This window comes from Bos taurus, chromosome 4 (assembly GCF_002263795.3).
Source record: "Bos taurus isolate L1 Dominette 01449 registration number 42190680 breed Hereford chromosome 4, ARS-UCD2.0, whole genome shotgun sequence".
NCBI lineage: Eukaryota > Metazoa > Chordata > Mammalia > Artiodactyla > Bovidae > Bos > Bos taurus.
The window spans coordinates 119,452,504-119,472,670 of record NC_037331.1 but is presented as its reverse complement, the minus strand read 5'-3'; the positions used below and the strand labels follow the sequence as shown (position 1 = coordinate 119,472,670).

The following is a 20,167-nucleotide window of genomic DNA, read 5'->3' as shown; positions in this document are numbered from 1 at the left end:
CCCATGGACGGAGGAGCCTGGTAGGCTGCAGTCCATGGGGTCTCGAAGAGTCGGACACGACTGAGCGACTTCACTTTCACTTTTCACTTGCATACATTGGAGAAGGACATGGCAACCCACTCCATTGTTTTTGCCTGGAGAATCCCAGGGACGGGAGAGCCTGGTGGGCTGCCGTCTATGGGGTCGCACAGAGTCGGACACGATTGAAATGACTTAGCAGCAGCAGCTTAGATAACTGCCATTCGTAGAACATGTTAAAATAAAAGAAATTAAAGGCACTGCAAGAAAACTACAGGCCCATATCCCTTGTGAACATTGATGCCATAATCGTCAAGAAAATGCTCACAAACTGAATTCAGCAACATAGTGAAAGGATTATACACCATGAATAAGTGAGATTTATTTCCAGAATGTAAGGATGGTTCATCGTAAGTGATCAATGTAATACTCCACAGTATTAAGAGTGAAGGGGAAAACCACCTCATCATCTCAGTTGATGCAGAAAAAGCATTTGTTGAAATTCAACACTCTGATGATAAAAACACCTAGGGCACAGACAGAAACAGTGTTAGCTTGCTGGGCTTGTTTATTGCACTTGGAGCACTCGGCATGTGTCCCCAGCAAGCAGCATGCTCAGTGGTGAGAAACTGAGACGACTCCTCTGAGCTCGGGAGCTCTGCAAGGACCCCGTCACCACTGTTGTCCAGCATGGCACTGGAAGCTCTTCCAGAGCAACTAGGTGTGAAGAAAACAAAATGCAGACATTGTTGGAAAGGAAGCAGTAGTAAAGTAGAAGGATACAAAATCCGTGCAAAAAAATGTATAGTTGCATTCTATACATTAACAATAAACAAGTCCAGAAAGGAAGTTAAGAAAATTTCATTTACGGTAGAAACAAGAATAAAATACTTAGAAATTAACTGAAGCGGTGAAAGACTTGTACAATGAATACTACAAAACACTGATGTGAAAAATTAAAGACGACATGAATACATAGAGATACAGCTCATGTTTGTGGTTTGGAAGACTTAATATTGTTAAAAGCCAACACTCAAAGTTATCTATAGAATCAGTGCAATCAGATGTACGCATATAATCAAACATATAATAAAGGATTGAGATCCAGAATATATAAAGAACTGCTACAACTCAACAACAACAACAAAAAAACAATTAACGTGATTCAGAAAGGAGCAAGGGACTGGAATGGACGTTTCTCCAAAGCAGATAGACTAGTGTTCACAGGCGCGTGAGAGGGTGCAGACGCCACTGCTAACACCCGAGAGGCGGCGCCTCACACCCATCAGACAGCAGCTGTCAACCCAGAATGGTGGGTGAGAGTGTGCAGAGATGGGAGCCCCTGCACGTTGGTGGTGGGAATACAAAGGGCACGGTTGCTGTAGAAACAGTGGTGTCTCCTTAAAACAAGGAACAATGACTATATGACCCAGCACTTCCCCTTCTGGGTGTGTACCCAGAAGGGTGGAAAACAAAATCCCAGAGGGGTGATTGTATACTTCAGTTCATAGCAGCTTTGTTCACCACAGCTAAAACCTGGAAGCAACCCAGGTGTTCGCTGACTGTTGGATGGGTAAGAAGGCGTGTTGTGTGCATACAGGAGAGCATCGTTCAGGCTGTTCAGAGAAGGAGTGGCACAGTGCCACAGTGGGCAGTGTCCATCCAGCTACAGTGCGATGGGCAGACCTTGGGGACATCATGCTAAATGAAGCAGGACAGTCACAAAGAGATTGTGTGTGATTCCCGCTGTGGGAGACCTCTCGAGGAGCACACCCACAGAGACAGAGCAGGATGCAGGCTGCCGGTGACGGGGGGAGGATGTAAGTCACTGAGTGAGGGGCATAGAGTCTCAGTTTTGCAGGATGAAGAGAGTTCTGGAAATGATGGTGGTGGTGGTTGCACAGCAGTCTGAATGTGCTTAATGCCACGCCTTGCACTTCAGAATGAGTGAGATGGTAATGCTATGTATATTTTACCACGATAAAAAGTAATAGGGAAAAATTGATTAGGGGTCTGCCAACTGCCTTTCCTGGTGGTAGAGGGCTTCTCTGGCTCTTGTCTTTGTCCTTCAAGAACCTGCTTATGGCTTTGTGAGGCCCCTGCCCAGCTGTGTGCCAACTACTGACTGACATGGCTCAGCAGGGTTGGTTTTGTTTTGATTAAGGGTCATTTTTTTTATCGTGTCATCTTTGAGTTTCTAAAGTGTATTAATGTAGTAAATGAACAGAGTCCATACCAATTGCCTTTATTTTAGAAAGAAGCGTAGAGTGTTATGATGATGTAATATGGGAAAACTCTGCGTCTTCAACACATTTGGCACCACTGCAAATACTGCTGTCATGAGTGGAGTAAAAGACGTAGCCCCGTGTTTGTCTTGGGGTCAGCTGTACCTGGCAAGGCTGTCCACAGGCTGAGGGTGAGCTTCAGGGGGTGGGAACCCTGTTCTCTTATTCCATCACTGAGGGAGCCCTTGATACATGTTTGTTAAACAAACACTGAAATGAGTCTGTTACCTGATGCCATTTTGAAGACTGCAGTCTGGCTTTTGTGGTTTCAGCAGACATAGCAGCATATGCAAGTTATGCAGCTCAGACATTTATGTCTCTGAAGCAGTCTGCATTCTACTTTTTCCTATGTTCCAGACAAGAACCGTAACTAGATCACTGCCTGTAGAGTTGGGGAAGTAGTAATTGAGAGATAATAGAACATAAAATGATCACGTCTTAGGGTATGTGGAGAAAACTTGTCATTCGCCATCTGCCTCTACAAGGATGAGGTCACCCAGCCACTGTGGTCACTGCCCTTCCACACCCCTGAAAGGAGTTCAGAGCAGAGACCAGGAATGAGGCCCTCTGTGCTCTCAGAAGACTGGCAGAACTGACTTTCAAGCAGTTCGATATTTTCAAGAGAAGATTTTATGAGCCCAGTTTCTTTCATCTTCTCATAGCTAGAAAAACTCTACAATCATTAACGAAGACATCTGCTTCTTGTGACTGCTAGCAGCCTTCTACCAAAATGTGTCCTTGATCGCGTGCACCTTCTTCACCAAAAGAATCTATACACACACACACACAAAATGCTTCAGTTGTGTCTGACTCTGTGCGACCCCATAGACGGCAGCCCATCAGGCTCCCCCGTCCCTGGGACTCTCCAGGCAAGAACACTGGAGTGGGTTGCCATTTCCTTCTCCAATGCATGAAAGTGAAAAGTGAAAGGGAAGTCGCTCAGTCGTGTCCAACCCTCAGAGACCCCATGGACTGCAGCCTTCCTGGCTCCTCTGTTCATGGGATTTTCCAGGCAAGAGTACTGGAGTGGGGTGCCATTGCCAGTGACTTTTAAGGCAGGAATGTGACTGTTGGCAGACTTTCATCCCAGATGCCTTCTGTTGATATTTTGCTCATGTGCTTAGACACTGTCTGTTGTGATTATCAGATTCCTCCCGATGCTCCAGGGCAGGAGCAAGATGATCTGCTTCTAGAATCAAGGGTGGGCATCAAACCATTCAGGTTCCACAAAAATATTATGGGCCTGTCACGTTTTTATAAAGACAGGTGAAGCCTTCCATGCAGCGTCACACAGTGTTCATGGGTGTTCACATTAACGATTGAAGGGACAGTTGCTGAGTAAAACTGATGCCTCGAACAGGTGTAATGTCTCTGAGGGCCTGAGCACTGCTGGTTTCTCACGGTGGGGGAGCATGGGCACATTGTTTGTGATGAAATATGATCTAAGCTTTGTATATGTTTTAAACAGAGTTATTTATGAGACAAATGAAAACTATACTCCATCAAGAGACTGCTCCAGAAGCTGCCCTTTGAGAAGTGACATTTGTTCCAAGACCTCTGGCCAGGCAGCCGGCCTCGCCCTCCGTGTGGCCGTGCTGACTCTGGGGGCTGTGGCTGCCGCAGCCCAGGTGCTGGGACTCTGGCCCAGCTGGCCTGCAGGTTACAGCTTGCCTACAGTCCAGTTTTGGTGGCTTTACTAGCACTGTATTCAGATTCTGTAGCTTGGGTCTGTGATGATGAAGAGAATGTAATCAGAACTTTGTCTTTGCTAGTTTTGTAGGGAATTGTGAGATCGATCTGGAGATCAAGCGATATTTTTGTAGAGCTGGTGTGCAGAGTATACAGGTAAGGCTTTTTTAAGTTTCATTTTCTTATCAGATTCTCTGCGCTCTATTCAGAAAGAAAATTGTGAAGTTTTTATTAACTCAGAATTTCTTTGAAGTTAGAGAAGCCTGAAGTCATATGCTCAGGAATCACTGTCAGGATCTTGCACCCTCCTTTTGAGTCAGTAAGGGCCTGTGAAATTATTTCCATTAATGCTTTGTTTTCCCATTTAAATTTAGATTCATGGTACAATGCGGGTGATCCTGGAACCATTGATTGGAGACATGCCCTTAGTAGGAGCTTTGTCTATCTTCTTCCTTAGGAAGCCAGTAAGTCAAGGTTTATTTCATTCTCTTCTTCCCATTCACTGACAAGAATGTGTGTATACCAAAGAACAGAGTGAAGAAAAAGAGCTTATCTCACTTTATTCCCTTTGAGGCATGAATCCTGTATGTTTTCATCTCTTTATGCTTTAACATCTCTTGATAGACAACTTTTTCCTCATTATAAAACTAATACGTTTGGGAATTTGCTGGTGGTCCAGTGGTTGAGACTCAATACTTCCACTGCAGGGGGTGGGGATTCTATCCTGTTCAGGGAGCTAGATCCTGCACGCCGCACAGCCAAAAAGTAAAAATAACGTTATAATACGAATTTCCAAATGAAATGTTAGCACTCAGAAAAGCAGGATGTGGCTGTGAGAGGTTGAGAATCACTGGTACCTTTATATGGTGAATTACAGCCCCTAAGCACAATCTTCACAGAAAAGGGACTTTTTCGGTCACTTTCATCTGGAAAATATCAGAGCACAGTTCCCTGCCGTCTGCCAAGTCCTTCCCCACCACAGTGAAAAACAAAGATTTTGGGATTTTGACTGGATGATTTAGACATATGGAAATCTTTGAATGTGAAACTTTTGTACACTGTTTTGCTTGTTGATTTGTTTAGTTTTGGTAATGTGCTACTTGCTTTATAAAAAACAAAACTGCAAGTTTCTGAAATGCTGCCCTCGTGGAGCGCATGGATGGATGTGCTGCCCCATTTCAGGCTCAGTGATGGAAGCAGGCCTCCCAGCCTCACTTCCCACTCTCGGTTCCTCCTGTTCTTTGATCAGACTGCCGTCTCCCGCCACCGGTCTCCACAGGGGATGGCCCCAGGACTCCCACAACCACGGTCCACAGATGCTCAGGTTCCTTAGTAAATGGCAGTGTTTGCTCATAACCTCTGCACAGCCTCTTGCATCCTTTACATCATCTCCAGATCAGTAGTAACACCTAATACAGTGTAACTTCTGTGTAAATAGTTGAAATGTAAATGCTATGTAAATGGTTGCCTTAGTGCAGCAGATTCAAGTTTTGCTTTTTGGAACTTTCTGGAATATTTTTTCTTTCTGAACACTTTTGATCCATTATTGGTTAAATCTGAGGAGATGGAGCTGGGATCCTTGGACACTGAGGCCCAACTGTTTTTGATTTCTGTAAGCCTCAGTTTCCCCATCAGTAACATGGAGAGTACAATAATACCTCCGGTAAAAGATTAGATTTGACAACTAAATGTCAGTGGGTAAAAATACTCAGTATAGTACCTGGCATACAGAAGTCTTCAAGTATTTAAGAAATAAAATATTTTCCTATACGTAGGTTTAGCATTCTGGTGGGTCCTGACAGCAGAGGTCAAGGTTTGGTAAGTTTGGATGAAGGTTCTGGGAAAAGCCAGGGAGACCCACTGTCTGCCATTGGACATGTCCCAGAAATTGGTGGCCACCCACTCATGCTGACTTGACATTATTGGCATTGCCTCTGGGGTATGCTCTTGAGGGTGTTTCAGAATCCTTAGGTCACATTTAGGTTCATCTCAGGAGTGTGGATTAGACTAGACTGAATTGGGAGGCCTTTTCTAGAACTTCTCCAGGAGGTGGTCTGGGCTCACTCTGAATGTGTTTATCCGAGGGGTCCTCCCTGGTAGCAAAGCACATGTCTTCTGAGTCTGTGATCCGCAGATTGAGTTTCTTCATCTATAAAATGGAATTAATATCTTCCTTTAAGAGTGATTGTGAAAAGAAATTGAATCCATCTAGCTAGGACTCCAGTAATTGACGTTGTTATTGTTCAGTCGCTCAGCCGTGTCCGACTCTTTGTGACCCCATGGACTGCAGCACGCCAGGCCTCCCTGTCCATCACCAACTCCCAGAGTTTACTCAAACTCATGGCCATTGAGCTGGTGATGCCATCCAACCATCTCATTCTCTGCCGGCCGCTTCTCCTCCCGCCTTCAATCCTTCCCAGCATCAGGGTCTTTTCAGATGAGTCAGCTGTTCACATCAGGGGCTAAAGTACTGGAGCTTCAGCTTCAGCATCAGTCCTTCCAATGAATATTTAGGACTAATTTCCTTTAGGAGTGACTGGTTTGATCTTCTTGCAATCCAAGGGACTCTCAAGAGTCTTCTCCAACACCACAGTTCAAAAGCTTCGGCTCTCTGCCTTCTTTATGGTCCAACTCACATCCATTCGTGACCACTGGAAAAACCGTAGCTTTGACTAGATGGACCGTTGTCAGCAAAGTGATGTCTCAGTTTTTTAGTACGCTGTCTACATTTGTCATAGCTTTTCTTCCAAGGAGCAAGCAGTTGATGTACATTAAGCAAAGAAGGAGGATGAAGGGGGGACTTTAAAAACAGAATGAGCATGTCCTGCTGTCTCATGGAATCCACGCAGGGGCTGCAGCCGAGCATCAGGAACAGGATGACTGGTGCGTGGCCACTGTGGCTGCCGTCCTTTCTCAGGCCTGTTCTGCCTGCTTCGCTCTCTCTCCCCGAGACCATGGCCTCTGGTCCTCCAGGCCACAGGCCAGAGTACCAGCTGCCATGGTCCCGAGGAGGAGCCAGCCTCCCCTCTCCGTCTGTCCTGGCCTGCCCCCTTCCAGCTGCGCCAGGCACAGGTCCTTGGCCCTGAGACCAGGAGTGCGGAGGACACAGCGTTTGAAGAGGGTCCCGGAGGCTGATCCTGCCACCCTCTGTGGGAGGCAGCAGTGAGGTGATGAGGCAGAAACTGGCAGGGGGGTCCTTGGAGCCCACTGCGCTGAGGAGGGCCCAGAATGGGGCCACTGGGGAGTTTGAGGGTATTTATCCTGCCAGATGTTCTCTGAGTTTCTTGGAGCAGGGGTTGATATCCTGCCCTATTTTGGAGCTTCTTGCCACACCGCCAGGGTGCTGGTGCTCTCAGCGGCCCCTCCCCATGCCCTGGGAGGGCCTGACGCGCTCTCAGCACCCTGCACCTGTGTGGTGCAGAGGGAGTTCTGTCCTGGCCTCTGAGCAGCCGGCCTGTCTTTCTTTTTCTGTCTCTGGCTCTCATAGGGCTTGCTCTGGCTCTCCTGCCCAGGGTGGCTCTGTCACCTCAGCTGTCTGTGCATTCAGGAGTGACACTCTTCCCAGTTTGCTGCATCCCAAGTGGAAGCTGGAAGTCCCAGGGCTGTTAAAACATAAGAAAAACATTCTTGACCTTTATCACCAGCCCAGACCAGCAAATTCAAGAGCTCTGGGGAAGGGCGGAGCCACAGTATATCTGCAGCAAACTTCCTGTGTAGGAGGCTGGCGTGCAGTCCGCGCTGAAACGAGCAGTGTCTGTGGGTTCGGATTCTGTTGGGCCCACAGGCCCTCAGCGGGCACTCGGGAGGCATGGCTAAGGCTGCCCTTGCTCCTGTACTGCTCAGGCTGCTGGGGCTCCAGGTGCAGGGGGTCTCCGCCCCGCCCTGCCCCGCCCCTGCCCTCACTGCTGCTTCTCAGCCCTCAGAAAGAGGTAATTTCCTCTCCTTTGGGAACGCTTCCCACTGGCTCTTCAGTTTCCCAAAGGGAGATCCATCCAGACTGAGGGCTGATGGGGAGGGCACTAATTTTCTTTGCTTTTCCTCGATCTGCCCCTAGGGCTGGGTGGACTTTTCTCTCTCACATATCTGGACACCTGTTCAGTCACACACTCTCAGTCTCATCCTCAAACCCAGAGTCACTCACACTCCTCTCCCTCCACAGCCCTCCAGCTTGGCTCTTGTGTGCTCTGGCCTCCCTTGTGCTCAGGGACAGGCCAGCTCCCCCTTCAGGGCGTGCCTGGAGCCTTCCTTGCATTCGTATCTCTTCAAACTCAGCTGAGTCTGTCCTTCTGTGAATTCTTTCCCCATCCCCCTAGTATTATTCTTTTTCTCTGAACTCGGGTAGCATTCAGGTACATCTCATCGTTTTGACAAGTGTCCTGCAAGTAGGTGCTCTGTTACCCGAGCTTATAATCTAGTTTTAGTGCCTCGACGTGATCGCCCTTTGGGAGGGCCATTGAGAGTTTCTTTGACCTTCTGATTCAGCAGGATGCCCCAGGTTCATGTTAGCAGTTTTTGCCCCAGACCCAGAATCAGCCGTTTCTTCAGAGTCTCCTGTTCCCTTTAGTGGCAGATGCATCTAGAGATCGCCGTCATGGTCTAGGGCGTCCATGGGCTTCCCTCTTAGCTCAGTCGGTAAAGAATCTGCTTGCAAGACAGGAGACCTGGGTTTGCGTCCTGGGTTGGAAAGATCCCCTGGAGGAGGGCATGGCTACCCCCTCCAGTATTCTTGCCTGGAGAATCCCATGGACAGAGGAGCCTGGCAGGCTACAGTCTATGGTGTCGCAAGAGTTGGACACAATTTAGCAACTAAACCACCAGGGAGTGCTATGGAGGTTAGTTTCTCAGGACTTTATTAAAGTTGTTGCTTTTGCGTTTGGGTTTGTCCAAAGGAATCTTGACCCTTCAGTGCATACTTAGAGCTGCTTACTGCCCAGCTCTGTCACTCCGGTGTGTGTAAGTGACAGAGGCCATACAGTTTCGCTGAGCGTCTTCTGCGTGTAAAGCAGAAGTGGCTGCATTACGTGCAGGACCCACCTTGACAGGAGAAGCCGTGTTTTCATCAGTACTTCTTACCTGTCCACATCTGTTTAATGGAATCTCAGCCAACTATATAGAAATTATTCTAAGATAAATACCCACTAGCTGCTGCTGCTGCTGCTGCTAAGTTGCTTCAGTCGTGTCCGACTCTGTGTGACCCCATAGATGGCAGCCCACCAGGCTCCGCTGTCCCTGGGATTCTCCAGGCAAGAACACTGAAGTGGGCTGCCATTTCCTTCTCAAGTGCATGAAAGTGAAAAGTGAAAGTGAAGGTGCTCAGTCGTGTCCTACTCTTTGCGACCCCGTGGACTGCAGCCTACCAGGCTCCTCCATCCATGGGATTTTCCAGGCAAGAGTACTGGAGTGGGGTGCCATTGCCTTCTCTGAAATACCCACTAGAAAACTGAGCAAAAAAAAATACAAGAGTTGACTAAATGAATGGAACATATCCCACTAATATCAGGAAAAAAGTGAAAGTGAAAGTCACTTACTCGTGTCCAACTGTTTGCGACCCCATGGACTGTCCAGTCCAGGGAATGCTCCAGGCCAGAATACTGGAGTGGGTAGCTGGTCCCTTCTCCAAATATCAGGAAAATGCTGTTTGAAATAGTGATGGAGTAACCATTCTTTAACTGCCAAATAGACTGATTTTTAACATCTGTGTTTGGTGTGGCTGTAAAGAAAGTACATTTCATACAATTTTGATGGAAATGTAAATCGGTACAATATTAGAGCAATTAGGCAGTGACATGCCTTAGCAACTGAACAACAAGGTAGTGTATATCAGCATAAAAATGAACATGTATCTCTGACCAGAGCTTCAACTTTTTGAATGCTGGTCCCTGTAAGAACACGTGTGTAAAAAGATATTCACTGAACCATTTTGTTGTTGTTCTTCTTCAGTTGCTAAGTCATGTCTGACTCTTTGCAGCACATGAACTGCAGCACAGCAGGCTTCCCTGTCCTTCGCTATCTCCCTGAGCTTGCTCAAACTCATGTCCATTGAGTCAGTGATGCCATCCAGCCATCTCATCCTGTCACTCCCTTCTCCTCTTGCCCTCAAACTTTTCCAGCATCAGGATCTTTTTCAGTGAATCAGCTCTTCACATCAGGTGGCCGAAGTATCAGAGCTTCTGCTTCAGCATCAGTCCTTCCAATTAATATTCAGAGTTGATTTCCTTTAGGATGGACTAGTTGGATCTCCTTGCAGTCCAAGGGACTCTCAAGAGTCTTCTCCAACACCACAGTCCAAAAGCAGCAATTCTTTGGCCTTCAGCCTTCTTTATGATCCAACTCTCACATCCATACACGACTACTGAAAAAACCGTAGCTTTGTGTATACAGACCTTGTCAGCAAAGTGATGTCTCTGCTTTTTAATACGCTGGCTAGTTTTTTCATAGCTATTCTTCCAAGGAGCAAGTGTCTTTTAATTTCATGGCTGCAGTCACCATCCACATTGATTTTGGAGCCCAGGAAAATGAAATCTGGCCCTGTTTCCACTTTTTCCCCATCTATTTGCCATGAAGTGATGGGACCGGATGCCATGATCTTAGTTTTTGATTGTTGAATTTTAAGCCAGTTTTTTCACTCTCCTCTTTCATCTTCATCAAGAGGCTCCTTAGTTCCTCCTCACGTTCTGCCATTAAGGTGGTATCATCTGCATATCTGAGATTGTTGATATTTCTCCTTGCAATCTTGATTCTAGCTTGTGATTCATCCAGCCTGGCATTTCCCATGCTGTACTCTGCATATAAGTTAGATAAGCAGGGTGACAATATACAGCTTTGACATACTCCTATACAGGTTTCTCGCGAGGCAGGTCAGGTGGTCTGGTATTCCCATCTAAGAATATTCCACAGTTTGTTGTGATCCACACAGCCAAAGGCTTTAGCATAGTCAGTGAAACAGAAGTAGATGTTTTTTTAGAATTCCTTTGCTTTTTCTATGATCCAGCATATGTTGGCAATTTGATCTCTGGTTCCTCTCCCTTTTCTAAATCCAGCTTGTACATCTGGAAGTTCTCGGTTCATGTACTGCTGAAGCCTAGCTTGAAGGATTTTGAGCATAATCTTGCTAGCATGTGAAATGAATGCAGTTGTAGAGTAATTTGAACATTCTTTGGCATTGCCTTTCTTTGGGGTTGGAGTGACAACTGACCTTTTCGAGTCCTGTGGCCACTGCTGAGTTTTCCAAATTTGCTGGTATAATGAGTGTAGCACTTTAACAGCATCATCTTTTAGGATTTGAAATAGCTCAGCTGGAATTCCATCACCTCCAGTAGCTTTGTTCATAGTAATGCTTCCTAAGGCCCCCTCAGAATGTCTGGCTCTAGGTGAGTGATCACACCATCGTGGTTATCCGAGTCATTAAGAGCTGTTTGTGTAGTTCTTCTGTGTGCTCTTGCCACCTCTTCTTAATCTCTTCTGCTTCTGTTCGATCCTTGCCATTTTTGTCCTTTGTTGTGCCTGTCTTCGCATGAAATGTTCCCTTGGTATCTCCAATTTTATAAAGAGATCTCTAGTCTTTTCCTTTCTTTTGTTTCCCTCTAATTCTTTGCATTGTTCACTTAAGAGAACTTTCTTATCTCTCCTAGCTGTTCTCTGGAACTGTGCATTCAGTTGGGTATATCTTTCCCTTTCTCCTTTGCCTTTTGCTTCTCTTCTTTTCTCAGCTATTTGTAAGGCCTCCTCAGACAACCACTTTTACTTCTTGCGTTTCTTTTTCTTGGGGGTGGTTTTGGTCACACCTCCTGTACCATGTTATGAACCTCCGTCCATAGTTCTTCAGGCACTGTCTCTACCAGGTCTAGTCCCTTGAATCTATTTCTCACTTCCACTGTATAATCATAAGGGATTTGATTTATGTCATACCTGAATGGCCTAGTGGTTTTCCCTACTTTCTTCAGTTTGAGCCTGAATTTTGCAATAAGGAGTTCACGATCTGAGCCACAGTCAGCTCCCGGTCTTGTTTTTGCTGACAGTTTAGAGCTGCTCCATCTTTGGCTGCAAAGAATATAATCAGTCTGATTTTGGTATTGACCATCTGGTTATGTAGATGTGTAGAGTCATCTCTTGTGTTGTTGGAAGAGGGTATTTGCTATGACCATTACTTACAAAAAGGATAAACTGCAAATATTCTAAGTGCTCATCAATAGGAGGGTGGGTATATAAATAATTATGATTTTACTGGAGAAAATTATGATATCAAAAAACATAAGAACAGGCAAGCTATCAGTACCAATAAGGGACAACAGCTTTGATATTTTATAAAGTGAAAATCAAGGTATAGGACAGCATTATGTACTGAGTAGCCCATTTCATTTATAAAGAAAAGACTTGTATAATTTGATAATGATAATTAGAAGTAGTTTGCATACTTACTATATTTGCCGTTTTTTTAAAAACAGCTTTTAGAAATTAACTGGACAGGACTGACTAATCTTCTCGACATTCCTGGATTGAAGTAAGTACTCTGTCGTGCCCTGTGGCCAGCTTGCTGATGGCATGTGCGTTGGCGGCGTCATGAGACAGCCCAGCGGCTGAGCGCCGTCTCCCAGCCAGCGTCCGTGCCTTTCAGGCAGGGCGCTCAGGCTCCGGAACTCGAGTTGCATCTCAGGCTCTGGGTTGCAGCTGCACTCGAGCCCTGTTGGGGCTCATTGGAGCCATTTCATTTGTCATGAGGTGTCTTTCCAGTTTTGGTGTTTTAATATACCAGAAAAATAAAGAAAAGTTTAAAAAGTTTTTAAGCCCTTTCTGGCTACGTTGAAGCTGTGCTGCCCCATCCCTTCCTGCCTTCTCTGCCTTGATGCACTCCTCCTGGGCGGGGAGGAGTCAGCCCGGACATGCGGCTGCGGGGTGCGCTGGGAGTCTTTGCTCTTCCGTGTGCTCTAGTGTCTGAACCGTGAGGATTCCTTCCAGACGAGCTGTGAAGCCTTCGGGGCACGTCCCTCCTGTGAGGACGGTGAGGCTTCCTAGTCAGGCTGCAGGTCGTCTGTCCTCCAAGATGGAAGGCGACAGCGGCAGACTGTCAGTCAGCACCAAGCAGGAACCCGCTTCTTCTGGTCTTACCGTGCGTTTGAAGGTTAAAGTGCGTTTGAAGGTTAAAGCGAGTGAAGTGTTGGTTACAGGTGCATGTGTTCCTGGTGGACACTTTGTTAATCTGTGCTGTTCTTTTCCCTATTTTGCTTAGAAAATTGAATTATGAAAGCCTTGGTTCAGTCTGCTTTTTTTTCTATTCCTTTGTATTTATTATCTCCTTGAAGTGGCCATTAGAAAGAATTTTATTTTGTTTCATTATCAGGAAAAAATGACTTTAATAAGCTGAGGCATAGTTGTAATAATAAAACTTTTTTAGGTACTGTGATTTATTGGATATAGAAAAGTACCGTTATCTTTAAAAGATTCTTGGAAAGGACAGCTTTAAAAGAATTTTGTAAAAGGGTTGGTTAGCATTCTTGCTTTCAAGAACAAACCCAGCTCACTTGGTCTTCATTAAGCGAGAAAAGGTTTTGACAGACAGTCTGTTCTTCCATCCACCATGCAGGCGGGGAGTGCCTGCTCTGGGTGCTGGGTGTGGCCTGCGGCCCTGTCAGGTGGCCAGACGGGGCTGGACGCTAATGTCCACAGGACGCCTCCTGACCCCCGTTTTCTCTGTGTGGCTTTGTTGCCAGGCAGGCTCTTGCTGTGAAGTAGCAGCTTCTGGCTTCTATTCTGTGGCATGCTTAGCAACCTCAGGAGAAGATTCCAGCAAATGTCCCTCTAGTTCCAGCAAAAGTTTCAGAGTTGACCTCTGTTTGTCCGCCTTTCCTTGGACAAATTTTCCTGGTTCTGATGATCAGGTCTGGGTCTCATGCCCACCCTGAGAGGAGGCAGAGAGTGGCTTGAAAAAGTTGCAGTGAAGGACAGGAAGTCCCCCAAAGGAAGGACTCCCGGAGTTGGAGGAAAGGGTGCTGGTCAGTGGCCAAAGCAGCAAATCCCTGCTGTCCTTTAGTGCAGAAAAGAACGTGGATCCTGCTTGCCTCCCCGCAGCACCGCGACCCATGCTCGTCAGGCGTCTCCTCTGCAGGTCGCGCTGTGGCGCAGAGAGCCGGTGGGTGGCTCCTGGCCGTGAGCCCGCAGCTCTGGAGTCAGTCCCAAACCAGTGGAAAGGGAGAAACACACGTACACAAGGACACACAGATACACACGTGCAGATACAGCTTCGGTTCATTTCGTGGATTTATATGAAGACAGACTCAGTGTGGCATACCTTCTAGCTGTTATTCTATATGTAGATTTTTATACACATATAAAACATATTCTTACATATTAGGTATATATAGGATTGCATATATTGTTAAGAATATATATGCATATATATTAGAAATACAGGTGGAAACAGACACACACCATGCAAAAATGAGACCATGGTATAAAAGAAATATAGTAAAATACTCCTTTAAAATTACATATATTTATATATGACATCACTTATATATAATTATGTAAATTTCATGCGATAAAATATATGCATGTGTACTTAACGTAAAACTTGGGCCACTATTTTGTGAAGATTTTATCAGGTAACAGCTGTGGCAGACCTTATCTTGTAAAAGTAAATATTTAATAACTTTGAACCTAACACAATGAAATCTTGCCCCAAGCTTTACTAAATGAACGTCTGCCTGCTCCCTTCATTGACTGCAGAACAGAAGCCGAGGGGTGAGGAGGCGGCAGGATGCCCTGAGTCACTTCACGTCACCATGCGTGTTCGAGCTCCCCGCCACTGTTGCGTGAGGAGCCCTAACCCGAGTGTGAGGGGTGAAGGCTGTAGGTGATGCAGGGCCGGGTCAGGAAGACCGGGAGGGCGGAAGGCGTGAGGAAGCCGTGCTGTGTGCTGGGCCCTGCGGCGACTCGGGGGGTGTGCAGCCTGCTAGGGAGCCGTCGGTGGAGGTGCCATCTGGGCCTTCTGCTGGCGGCACAGGCGTCAGCGGGAGGTGAGGCGCAGCCCACCCCCAGGGCAGCGAGCAGGTCCTGAAGCACTTGCGTCAGCAGTGAGGGGCCTTCTGTCTCAGTAGATTTTTCGAAATAAACAGAACTCATGCTTCTGCAGGGAGATTGCCTGGACTGAGGGTGCTGGGTGCTAAGCTCTGAGGGACCCCTCCGTCGTCAGCTTGGTGAGCACCGATCCAGTGTCTGCCAGCTTACGCCCTCCGAGTCCCTCTGGAGTGTAGACGCTGGTTTACTGGCCTCTTCACAGAGCAGAGCTGTCTGGGGAGCGTGGTTCCCACGTTGAACTGAGAGGGCTGGCGCTGAGCCTCCACGCCTTGGTTGGCGTTTGGACCCCAGCCTGCAGTGAGGCTCGGTCATCTCTCAGGGCGCGATAGGACTGTCAGTGTGTCCCAGGGGATGTTCCAGCTGTGGTTGCTTTACATCTGCCATGTCCGTAATGCTGACATCTGAGAAGTACTGGCAAGAAGTAAGTTTCTTCTAGGACTCTGCTGTTCTGGCTAAAGGTGCTCTCGCACAGCTATGCGGTTCAGGTTCTGGGCCCTCAGGAGTGGTGTTGCAGAGACCCCTGACTCTCCACTCACACACATTTACAAGGAACAGACAAAAAGGATATTGAAAGTACATCAGTTTCTTTAGCCCCCACAACTCTATTCCTACTACTGAATTCTCTGTGCAGTGGTGTATACTGTTTCAAACTGATTACAGTATTCAGTACCTAATAAAGTGTAAAGAAGAATGAACTGTAAATTCTTGTACTTCATTAGGAGCTCCACATATATGACAAGAAAGATGAATTTAATGTAATAAATGTGAAATGAGTAAATGTTTGTTTTCATATTCTCTGCACTTTTATGTATGTTTGAAATATTTTATGTTAAAATAAGAAATTTAATTAAATGTATATTCAGTGTTAAATCAATGATAAAGTTATATGGAAACAAATGTATGAGTGTGATTTAGGACATTGAGAAATGTAGCCAGAAGATTACCTCATGTTCCCAGAATAAATCCCACATAATTGTCACCAGAGCAGCATGAACACTGTGTTAGGGGAACTAGCTCTGACCTGTTGGTGGGATATTGTATCATGTTTATGCCAAGTTCGCTGTTACGGGTGGTAACTAACATGAAATGTCTGATCATTGTTGTTTTTTTTTTAACCTCCCACCTAACAGTGGTTTATCAGATACTATCATTTTGGATATAATATCAAACTATCTGGTGCTTCCCAATCGAATCACGGTCCCTCTTGTCAGCGAAGTTCAAATAGCTCAGCTGCGATTTCCTGTACCAAAGGTAAGCATGTGTTCATTAACACTTAAAATAGACTGAAGGAACTTTTCACGTACATGGGTGCTGAGTCTTCTTGTATTTCTTCTAACAATGACCTTGCCATGTAGATCTTGATGCTGTAAAAGTGGTCTGTCCTGCTCGTCCTTAGGAGGTTGGCTAAGGGCCATTTGGCCTAAAGCTTTCGGAGACTTACGGGCAGTTCTTAAACCTCAGAGGTACTCACAGGAATTTAATTCTGCAGATGTCACTGCAAATTGTAAAGGACAGCTGTGACAACTTATTTACTGCCTCAGAAAGCACTTTCTGCTTGTGTGTAAGATGTACGTTTTAGCCTGAGCTGGGAACCTTGTGCCAGGCTCCTGCCAGGCGTGAGGAGCGGTCGTCTGTGGAGTCCTTCAGGGCGGACGTGCCGTGGGTATTAAGCCCCCTAGACGGAGTGAGTGGGCAGGGCTGGGCTGAGTCACGGCCTGGGGCTTGGCGGCAGCTTCACTCTGGGATCACATCCCTCAGAGTGTCTTCATCTGCAGGTTGGGGTGGTGCCTCACACAGGTGACCACACATCTTGGAGGCACCTTCATTTGAGTAAACTAAACAACCTCAGCCCGAGACCACGTGAGCCCGCCAGCCATGGTGTGGAATCCTGTCTGAGGCCCAGAGCACGTTCTCGGAGGGCTGCTCCTAATGGTTTGCGTCCCACCCGTGTGATCTCACTGACCGTGGGCTCCAGAGGTGGAGTAGGCAGCCTGTCACATGGTGTCTGGGCTCAGTTCAGAGTTTGTTTCATGAAGTAGAAGTAGCCAGCCTTTCCCCCTGTCTGTTACCCTTCTAGTAAGCTCGATCTTAGTAACAGTGCACAGACCAACAAACATTCATGAGCAGTCCTACTTTTTTCAAAGTAACAGTACCCCAGTCCTCACATCCCAGTTAGTCATATTGCTGGCACTCAGCAGGTGTGATGGGACACGGGTGAGGTGGGGATGTCTTTCTTCCTTCACTTAGCATCCTCAGCTCGGGGAACGCAGGCCTGCCTTCCAGTGAACACCCAGGACTGATCTCCTTTAGGATGGACTGGTTGGATCTCCTTGCAGTCCAAGGGACTCTCAAGAGTCTTCTCCAACACCACAGTTCAAAAGCATCAATTCTTTGGCACTCAGCTTTCTTAATAGGCCAACTCTCACATCCATACATGACCACTGGAAAAACCATAGCCTTGACTAGACAGACCTTTGTTGGCAAAGTAATGTCTCTGCTTTTGAATATGCTATCTAGGTTGGTCATAACTTTCCTTCCAAGGAGTAAGCGTCTTTTAATTTCATGGCTGCAGTCACCATCTGCAGTGATTTTGGAGCCCCCAAAAATAAAATCTGATACTGTTTCCACTGTTTCTCCATCTATTTCCCATGAAGTGATGGGACCAGATGCCATGATCTTCGTTTTCTGAATGTTGAGCTTTAAGCCAACTTTTTCACTCTCCTCTTTCACTTTCATCAAGAGGCTTTTCAGTTCCTCTTCACTTTCTGCCATAAGGGTGGTGTCATCTGCATATATTTATCTATAAAATATGTGTCATCCTATGCTGATTGGTTCATGAACAGTACCTGGTAACTTAAAGTGTTGATGGTATAGAACGCTACCCCCTCTAAAGATAACTTTACCACTTGTGTTTACCTTGGACACAGGTGAACACAAGGTAAAGGGTGGGTATTTTATCAATTAAGCAACATCTTAGGGAAAGAGAACCATGTTGTCTGTGAGTGTATGTATCTCAGAGTTTCAGTTTCCTATCCATAAAATAGGTTTAATGACAGTATTTCATAGGATTATTCTAAAAACGCAGCACAGTGATCGGTGGGTATGAAGGCCTTAGGAAGAGTCTACTGCATCCTGGGGTGCTGGTCTCCACTGCAGTTACCGCCCATGGGATCCCTACCAGGACACTGCACTGTTCCGGGCCCACGGGGCCCTGTGTCGCCTGCCTCGCTCCTGCCGTCGGCCCTGCCCAGCCGGGGCCCCTCCCAGGAGGGTCTCCGTCTCTGGCCTCTGGTCAGAGCCTTGGGCCCTGGTCTTGCACCCGAGGCGCTCGTGTTTGCCTTGTCTGCTCAGGGGACAGGCTCTGTCTTGTCCCCAAGCCAGCCTCTGCTCCAGGTGTGTGGGTGAACCGGTGAATAGTCTGCTCTGTCTTCTTTCCAGGGTGTCCTGAGGATACATTTTATTGAAGCTCAGGATCTTCAAGGAAAAGACACTTACCTTAAGGGACTTGTCAAGGGGAAGTCAGACCCCTACGGAGTGATTCGAGTTGGCAACCAGATCTTCCAAAGCAAAGTCATCAAGGAGAACCTCAGTCCGAAGTGGAACGAGGTGTATGAGGTGAGGGAGTGGCGAGTGCTTGGTTCGAGGTGAGAGGTGGGTGCCGTGAGCCCTTCCCTGGGTCCGCTCCCGCCCTTCCCCAGAGTCTACTCACGCCCTTCCCCGGGGTCTGCTCCCGCCCTTCCCCAGAGTCTGCTCCCGCCCTTCCCCAGGGTGCACTCACGCCCTTCCCCGGGGTCTGCTCCCACCCTTCCCCAGAGTCCGCTCCCGCCCTTCCTGGGGTCCGTGTGGTGGTGGTGTGCTTGTTCAGTGCGCAATTCTCTTTGCTTTGATTTTCAGTCTTTAAACGTGCTTCACCTTGTATCCCTGCCTCACACACAATTTTAAACCTTAATTACATTAAGCTATCTCAGTAAATAACTGGCCACTAACACACAGAGTACTCCACGATGAGGTTAGTTATGTACTGCTGTGTAAGTTTGCAGTTAGTGCATCTGGACATCTGTTCATGTCCCAGGCACAGCCACTCACGTGAGAGGACGCCCTCATGTCTTTACACGAGGGATCTGGCCTTTGGGCTCAGCACTGTAACCAGTGCCTTTTGGGTGCCATGGGGCTGCATGTGGTGCACTTGGCCAAGTTGCCTCCAGAGAGTGCCTCTCGGAGTGAACTGCTGCATCCCAGGGCATGCGGCTTGGAAAGAACTGGAAGAGGGTACACTTTTTACCCCACCAGCTTCTGGTCCTCCCTGCCCTGTCTGTTGCTGGACCTCCCAACTTCTGTGTGGTGGTGAGGGGCCAGCCCTGCCTGGGGCTGCTGCAGGAGTGGAGAGAGGTCCGAGCCCGTAGCCCCGATAAGTGGGAGCAAGCGCAGTGCCATATGCGAGGGGAGTTCCCAGGGGCTTCTGCCATCAACCATGTCTCAGGTCTGATAGTGGGGCCTGAGCGCGGAGCAGCTGCTGGCGCCGATGTCAGCTGCGGTTACAACTCAGAACAGACGCTCGTAAGGGTGAGACAGCCATGCACTGGTACCTTCCAGGCTCTGGTCTATGAACATCCCGGACAGGAATTGGAGATCGAGCTCTTTGACGAAGACCCAGACAAGGATGACTTCCTCGGAAGGTAAGTCCTCCGTGACCGAGGGTGTGGACTCTTCCTCTTTGATAGTCACTCTTAAACTTGTAACATCAGAGCAGGTTTATTACATGTTACATGTGTGTTAAAATAGCTTTTTGATGCTAGGTTTGTTTCACCTTAGACCTCTTAAAACATGTTTTTTGTTCCTAAAACAAGTTTTACATTTAAGTAAGAAAAGGAAAGCTAAGTTAAACAAAACTTGAAATTCACTTTCTTGGCTGTGCTGCTCCATTTAAGTGCTCAGCCACCAGCTGCGGCCCCGCACGCAGCCCAGCTCCCCAGCCTTGCACCCAGCAGGCCGCTGGGCTCCAGGCTCTAGAAACAGGTTTGTGAACTTCTGATTTGTTATTGGCCTATGGAGGTGGGGATAGATAGTAATTTACATTGTGCCTATATATTGGTAAAATAAAT

At 47.1% G+C, this 20,167-nt stretch overlaps 1 protein-coding gene across 5 annotated transcripts in view; it reads left to right on the top strand.

Annotated features, from left to right (window-relative positions):
- ESYT2 (extended synaptotagmin 2) overlaps positions 1-20,167 on the top strand; it is a 78,084-nt gene that overhangs the window by 35,138 nt on the left and 22,779 nt on the right. For all 5 annotated transcript variants that reach the window (XM_059886016.1, XM_059886015.1, XM_059886014.1 and 2 more), the window contains exons 5-10: positions 4,076-4,148; positions 4,367-4,456; positions 12,437-12,492; positions 16,196-16,316; positions 18,504-18,680; positions 19,659-19,741. In XM_059886016.1, the coding sequence (XP_059741999.1) occupies positions 4,076-4,148; positions 4,367-4,456; positions 12,437-12,492; positions 16,196-16,316; positions 18,504-18,680; positions 19,659-19,741 (600 nt within the window). The remainder of the gene's footprint in view (positions 1-4,075; positions 4,149-4,366; positions 4,457-12,436; positions 12,493-16,195; positions 16,317-18,503; positions 18,681-19,658; positions 19,742-20,167) is intronic.